The sequence below is a fragment of the Astatotilapia calliptera genome, chromosome 23 (assembly GCF_900246225.1).
Source record: "Astatotilapia calliptera chromosome 23, fAstCal1.2, whole genome shotgun sequence".
Taxonomy (NCBI): domain Eukaryota; kingdom Metazoa; phylum Chordata; class Actinopteri; order Cichliformes; family Cichlidae; genus Astatotilapia; species Astatotilapia calliptera.
Window position 1 is genome coordinate 9,738,741 of NC_039323.1, and position 7,867 is coordinate 9,746,607.

The window sequence follows — 7,867 nt, forward strand, 5'->3', positions numbered from 1 at the left end:
CGAATACTTACACATTCTTAACACTCTATGTTTCCAGAAGAAAAAGGTTCATAGCAGTTTTGTTCTACAGCTATAGACTCGCTAGCGCCCTCTGTGAACTCATGAGCTATGCTATTAGCTTAAAGCGCTCACAGAAGGCGGCGAGTGCGCTGAAACACTGGGGTTCCCATAATTCAGCGCGCTCACGGGCGGGTGCTTTTGGTGGACGCCTCTTTCCTTCGATGCTCTCTGTTGTCGGCGTCAACAAGTCCCGCCCCCACACTGCGCACTCATAACTCACAGAGACGGTGGACGACAGTAGTACCGGCGTGAGGCAGCGGTGCTGGTGTTTCTACTCAGACGAAGCGGCAGGGGGCGTGGCTAACACTCCGTACAGCAGCGACCCTGCGCGGAGATGAAGAGGAGGCTAAACAAGAAGTACCTGCTGCTGATCCTGGCCTACACCGGACTGCTGCTGCTTCTGCCCTACGTGCTTGACTCTCGGGACCGGGCGACCCGGCCGGCGGCGCAGCTCCAGCCCCGCTGCCCGGAGCTGGAATTGCCGTGGGAGGACGCTGGGGGTCCCAACGGCAGCGAGCCGGCGACCGAGCCCGCCTCTAACCGCAGCCAGCCACGGATCCATGTCTACCTGCACGCCACCTGGAGGACCGGCTCCTCCTTCTTGGGCGAGCTGTTCAACCAGCACCCGGACGTGTTCTACCTGTATGAGCCCATGTGGCACATCTGGCAGGCGCTGTACCCTGGGGACGCGCAGAGCCTGCAGGGTGCCGTGCGCGACATGATGAGCGCACTCTTCCGCTGTGACTTCTCGGTGCTGCGGCTGTACGCGGGCGGGCAGAACGTGAGCAGCGCTTTCATCTTCGGCTGGAAGACCAACAAGGTGCTTTGCTCCGAACCGCTGTGCCGCGCGCACCGGCGCCACGAGGTGGGACTGGTGAAGGAGGAGCTGTGCGCGCAGTGTCCGCGAAGGGAGCTGCGCGAGCTGGAGCGCGAGTGCCGGAAGTACCCGGTGATGGTGATCAAAGGTGTGCGTGTGCTGGACCTGGGCACGCTCGTGCCGCTGATGCGGGACCCCAGTGTGAACCTGCGCGTCGTGCAGCTGTTCCGGGACCCGCGCGCCGTGCACAACTCGCGTCTGAAGTCGAAGCACGCTCTGGTGAAGGAGAGCATCCAGGTGCTGCGCAGCCGCAGACAGAGCGACAGGTACAAGCGGTTGCTTGCGCCCGCGAACCGTGCGACGCGCGCGGAGAGCTACGTGTCGGGCGCCCTGGAGCTCATCTGTGACGGCTGGTTGCGCGACCTGCTGCTGCAGTTGCGCGCACCGCCCTGGCTGCGCAGCCGCTACCTGCGCCTGCGTTACGAGGACCTGGTGCTGAGGCCGGCCGAGCAGCTACGCAGGCTGCTCCGCTTCGCTGACCTGCCCGCGTCTGCCGCGCTCGAGAGCTTTGCGCTCAATATGACACGCGGGCACGGCTACTCTTCCGACAGACCATTCCTCATCTCCTCCCGCGACGCCAAGGAGGCTGTCCACGCCTGGAGGGAGCGGCTGAGCGTGGAGCAGATCAGTCAGGTGGAGGCGTCCTGTGGCGAGGTCATGAGGCAGCTGGGCTACCAGAAGACGCACGAGGAGGACACAGCGTCCTGACAGAGCTGTGGGCCGAGGTAAGCTGACAAGCGCCTGTTTATGTTGCTGATCTGAGACCTCTGACCTGACCTGCTTGGATCACAATACAGGTGAAACTAAGACTTTCATACATCACAGCCTCCAGTGATGACAGGGCATGTCACATGTCTTAACCCCAGACTGTCATGTAGCTGTTCTTCTTTCAGTTCGATTAAAAAAACAAAGGAAATGGTTTGTTTATCTCAGAGGAGATGATGCTCTGGCAAGAGCATCTTCCTGTTAATGACAGGAAGTGACACGAGTGAGGCGGGATGCAGTGAAATTTTATTTCTGACATAAAATGCAAACAAAAGGTAGTAGCAGATAGTAATGGTCATAATTGTGTCACCAAACAGCACAAAACCAACAAGAACATCATTTAGATTCAAAATTTAAATGGTAATATTCTATAAAAGCAGATGTTTGCAGGTGGTTTAGCTGTGTCACAGTTGCCGATGGAGCTTTCGCTCCAGCGTTGAGCCCAGCTTCGGGTCCGAGTCCTCGTCTGGTGAACAAAACGAGAGAAAAAAATAAACTGAACCAGACTCTAAGAAGTGACAGCCAGATTACCCCGTCGCCCGGATTGTTGTTGGAGGTGATGTGAACATGAGAGTCGATGAGGGCATGAATTTGTGTCTGTGGGTAAAACCTGTAAGTCTGTAACATCACCTGTACGCACTATAGTTCCAGGTTAAAGCCGCGTCAGTGACAGCGATACAATCCACAGCGCTTAACAAAACTCAATCAGGACTGCACTCACCTGTTCACAGTGTAGTGTCTAACAGCTGTTCCTGCATCAGGAAACACACCTACACAGACAGGATGTAACATGGTGACCTTATCAAGCTCACAGTAAGCAAAGAGGTCTGAGGCTGCTGGGTGTATGGGGCATATTTAAAGATTCAGGTGTGGTTGGAGACAGAGCATTGGGCTAAGAAAGGAAGCAGGTGTTAGAGGAAACTTACACTTGCCACTGATGGCATGAACCGTGCAGGAGGAAGTTCTCTTTCAGGTTGTCTGCGTGTTAATAGGAAGCAGCGGTGTGCGTGCAGAGCTGATGACGTTGTGTCCTCGGCTAGATGTGGAAACATTGTTTCCAATGCTTCCACATCAAAATACGACCACAAAGGTCAGAGGTCAGACTGTTTAAATGAAGGCTGGGTCGAGTCTGTGTGTGTCTCTGTCTGTGTGTGTGTGTCTGTGTGTTTCTAGGACTGTGTGTGTGTGTGTGTGTGTGTGTGTGTCTGTAGTTCATGTGAACAAACTCGGTGTGGATGTGTGCAGCGTGACTCCTGATTTGTGGGCTGTCAGCCTCCCTCAGATACAGGTACCACCTGTAGAGAACAGAAGCGCTGATGTTAGGTGTGTTGTGTAGTTCGTGTAGTGTGGTTGTTGGAGCGTGTGTGATGCTGTGATGTGTTAGTGTGTGTTTTCTGAAGCACAGGTAGGAAAACAAGCACTGCAGAACTCGATGGGAACATGGAGGAAGGCGATTTGGTGATTCCATCACAAAGACCTTATGGGTGCGGGAGTCAGGGATGTGCGGTTCTGTGGAAGAACTAAAGCGTGTTTCATGTTTCGATGGTGCTGATTGAATTAAACTTTAATCGTGTCGTTGATGGTTTACAGCAGTGTTTTGTGTAAGCGGCTGCACTTTGCTCTGATGGTCAGATAACGATCCCGGTCTGTTAATATGTCCCAGATTTAACTCAGTCAATCTGTAAAATAGCTTGTGTGGCTGAAGAAGGGCAGGAGACAGATGCTGTCCAGGGTAGCAAATGATTTGTTTAACATCACTGTGACCAAAAATATTTACAAAAATAAAGAAAAACTCAACTCCGAAGTTAACTTGGTAGAAATAAACATAACTGAACTTAAACCAACAAAATTTAATGTCAAGTGCACTCAGCTAAACTGACCTGGTCCTCTCCTTTTGAACACCTGAGTTCTTCTACTTAAATACTCAAGCAATCTAAACAATATCCTCCTCCGGACTATTCCATTCAGTAGGTAAGATAAACATTACCATTCTCATAAACTCATGATGCTACTCTTTACTAGCAATAAAAGAGACTAAGGTGTAGCCAATACATGTTACATCAATATATCTCTCTCAAACAAACATAATCCTAAAATTGACTCTATTAAATTAAACCAGTTCTCCCCCCTCTTCACCTGTTCCCTTCCCGTGACATCAGAAGCTAAACAGGAAGCTATAAATACAGGAAGTGAGGCAGCACTTCCTCCTTTTGCTCCTGGAACACCGGTAAGTCAGGTGAGTTCAAACCAAATAAACTAGACAAATTAACAGTTGAAATAAATAAAATGTTAACTTAACAAACTTGTCAATGTTGATTTAAACCAAGATGTTATATTACATAAACTGTAAAAGTGCAAAACATAAACAAACCCGGTATAGTAAATCTTTGCAAACTACAGAACAAACATATGGTATGGCAAAATCAAAGCAAGAATGTTAACTAAGAATAGCAAGCTTCAAATCTGGACAAATGGTGTTCTCACCCACTTTGTCATACAATCACAACATGTCAAAGACAGAGAGAGAAGTCCCCCCTCCCTTTAATGACCTGCTCCTCCATAGAGGCCTCTTTGTTCTGTCTCTGGCATTGCTGGCTCCTCTTATGAGGGGAGGAACTGCAGCGAGCCGTCAAGAAGGGCATCATTGTGTGAGACTGTACGTGACTGGGTAGAGCTCCAGGGCGACAGCGCGGCTGTCACCGCAGGCTCCCACAGACACGACCTTTAAGGGTGCTGTGAGAGCCACGCAGGCTACAGAAACGTCCCCACAATGCCTGCGCAGTGTTACGTCACAAAGTCTGAATGTTCCAAGAACGTCTGAGGAATGTTTGTCATTTAAACGTTAATGGTTAAACGTTCGCTCTGTTGATTAGATATTGACCTGAAGTTGGAATCATTTTATAAAACGTCCCCACAGTGTTATAGAAGAATGCTGAAAAAAAACAAACAAAACACTTTATGACCTTTGACCCCAACAACGGTCACAGAAATGTCTCCTTTATTAGTAACCTTCTTTATTAATCCTAATGTTCCACAATGTGTCTCTGTGTTTTTTCTCTTTTACCACCTACGCAAGAATCACCTGAAAGAGTATGGAGAGAGTTTACGGGTGAGAAGCAAAAAAGAGCCGTCAGGTGCTCCAAATAAACCTTAGACTCAAATGTTAGAAGAGGCTTTTCCCTGCAGCACGCCATGTAATAAATACTCTCAAAGAAAATAGAAGCCGTTACAACTTATATCTAAAAATATATCGTTTCATGCATCGGTCAAAACACTTCACACAAGTAAAGTTGCCCGAGATTCACAGAATTTACAGAAAATGCACTATTTTGTGATATTTATCGTTATCGGGATGAGAAATGTCCTATATCGAGATATAAGATTTTCATCATATTGCACAGCCCTATCTCTGCCCTGTCTTTCTCACCAGCAGATGACCGCCCCTCCCTGAGCCTGGTTCTGCCGGAGGTTTCTTCCTGTTAAAAGGGAGTTTTTCCTTCCCACTGTCACTAGTGTGCTTGCTCATAGGGGGTCTTGTGATTGTTGGAGTTTCTCTGTATTATATTAGGGTCTTTACCTTACAATATAAAGCGCCTGGACTGTTGTGATTTGTTAAAAAAAAAAAAAAGCAGGTTATTCGCTCACTGTTTTCACTGGAAACGCTTCATATAACATTGTTTTTATTCTAACAAACATCCTCAGAGTGATTCAGGCTAATTATTTAAGACTTAAACGTTCCTGTCTTCACAGATAGATCATCATCACTGGTTCTGTTTTCTCTGTTTTGGTGGATGTTTGACCCTGAATAAGATAATATGGATGGATGAACGAGTTTTGGTTCCTTTTTTCTTTTGTTCAGATTCGTCCCTCCGTCTTGTCCTCGTGTCTCTGGTTAAGTTTGTCTTGGTTACTTCCTTTTTGTTATCAGAGTATTTAGACCTTTCTCGTTCTCTCAGCTGCTTTAGTCTGCATGACAAATATTCTTGTGCAGGACACTGAACCTTCAGAGTGTGAACGTTAGAAAGCCTTAAGCATGGAAAAAGTGCTTGTGTGAATGTGTATGAAAGGGTGAATGAGGCATGTTGTATAAAGTGCTGTGAGTGCTCAAGTTGAGCAGTATGATTATGAAGCCATTAGTACCAGATCGACTGGCCACGGTTTTCAGGGTTTTAGTACCTGATACCAGGTACTAGAATGTGACAACAGGCTGCATGCCACCGATTGGCGGGTCAGTGGCATCATGAGAGCATCTTGTTCACAAAAAGTTTTTGAAACCCCATGACGAGGAAACTGCTACAGGAAAGGACGCCGTGTTCCCCGAGTGACAAACAGCCACTCATTATCGTTCTGTGGGAACAAAGCGCCTTCAGGGCTCCTAGTCTTGCTGACTGCAGCTCGCTCACAACTTCAGATTTATTTTTAATCCTCAGCTGATTTTTTTTCTTCTTCTTCCAGGGTCGTGGTGTTCAGTCTGAGGTCAGAAGGTGGTCTAACTAAACGAGCAGCTGGAATGTGTTCCTTGAGGAGTTCTCAGGCGTGACTCGAGGACTGTTTTCCTTCGGCCGAGCCGGGCTGATGAACTGGAGAAAATCTGAGCAAAAGAGCAGCCAATCACAGGCGGACAATTTGGAACAAGGAGGCGGCGGCTCATTTTTCCTGGTTTCTGTTGGACACCAGCCCTGCACGCCCCGGATGTTCCTCCTCAGGAGGTGACTGCCAAGATCAGAGCGCCGGCTTCGCTGTCACCTGTGTGACTCATCTGTCTGGCTTGCGACTCAGCGTGGCAGAGATCGCCAGTGTTTGTGGTACTCACTAATAGCACTAATGTAGAGCAGTGAAGAAGAACTGCAGTATTTTGGAGAGGCTACTCTCCTCTCTAACCCTCCCCCCGGCCTCTCAGGAATGTGCACTTCTCTGACAAAACACTCACATGGGTGTAAGATTCCTCCGTCCTCACACAGTTTAGGGTGCAGGGCCCTGTTGTTTTCTTCGAAAATGCTGTAAATGTTGTAACCCAAGCCTCAAGAAGGGCTTTAGTGTTTGAGATACCCCTCTCACCTCCAAACCTCCAGCAGCTTCTGTGCACAGACAGACATGGACCCAGGTCTGCAGCCCTGTAGCCAGCTCACGGAGCCAGACAGACAGAAAGCTGAATTTTTTTTTGTGTATTTAAAAAGTTGATTCACTGTTACAGGATTCGTACAAACAGTTTGTTATGTGTGTACACTTGGATTTGGCCGTGGTTGGTTCAGCGACCAATGAGCTGTTGTAGCTCACAAGGTTAAATACTGTGGAGCAGAAGGGCAGGTGGGAGGTGGAGCACTTAAAGATTTGATAATGGAAGCTCACACAGCAGCACAGTCTGTGAGCAAAGTCCGCTTTATTTTCCTCAGCTAATGTCCTGCGTATGTCTTTGAAGACATGACTCGGTGGTAGGGGTATCTCAAAGTCTTGGGAGGTTGCCCCCACCTCCCATATGTGAGGCTCAGAGGTTGTTTCTGTACTTTTTGTTGGCACTGAAAGAAAAATAACTTCAAAGCGACTCAAAGAATAAAAAGCTGACACACTCCATAAAGAGCTTGTGTATGATTGTTAATGCTAAGCCACATTATCTGTAGGTTCATTTATCAGCACGTCAAAGTTCATTCATATTCATTTGTTTGGCTGTTCTGGTTGAACTGAATGGACACAAACTCATCTCCAGCTCCAAGTTTCTGTTCTCGGACTCTTACAGAGCAGCTTAGCATAACTCACAAAATAATCCTTCTTTATCTGATACCAGGCCTCAGGTTACTCTCTGAAGCAAGCTCATTTAGCTCCTCCCAGTTTGAGGGCTTCCTGATTGAATGCCCATCACAAACAGAAGCATGAAATGAGCATATAAGGACGGGAATATTCGGTGTATCACAGTAGCACAAAGTACTGAAGCCGGAGAGAAGGGATTAGCTCTGTTAGCACGTGAGCTTCACATTACTGAGAAGATCCAAATCAATCCTGAAAGATTCAAATTATTTTGTTATTTTACTGCCACGATTACAACATAAGTGCAGGCGGTCTGTGTGATATGTGGGTGTTCCAACATGAACGTCCTGCTTGATTACCGCAACTCAGAATAAGCTGCATCACTCTGATGCACTCGGGTTAATAATACAACAGGACTCAATA

The 7,867-nt window shown here is 47.8% G+C and overlaps 1 protein-coding gene across 1 annotated transcript; it reads left to right on the top strand.

Annotated features, from left to right (window-relative positions):
• Positions 1-11: 11 nt before the first annotated feature.
• chst7 (carbohydrate (N-acetylglucosamine 6-O) sulfotransferase 7) lies at positions 12-7,277 on the top strand. The gene is made up of 2 exons (XM_026157651.1): positions 12-1,662; positions 6,158-7,277. Exon 1 carries the CDS (start codon positions 395-397, stop codon positions 1,643-1,645), a length of 1,251 nt encoding a protein of 416 aa, XP_026013436.1. The 5' UTR covers positions 12-394; the 3' UTR covers positions 1,646-1,662; positions 6,158-7,277.
• The last annotated feature ends 590 nt before the right edge of the window (positions 7,278-7,867 follow it).

Coding starts and splice junctions, on each gene's coding strand:
- chst7 (XM_026157651.1), top strand. CDS start 395: ATGAAGAGGAGGCTAAACAAGAAGTACCTGCTGCTGATCCTGGCCTAC.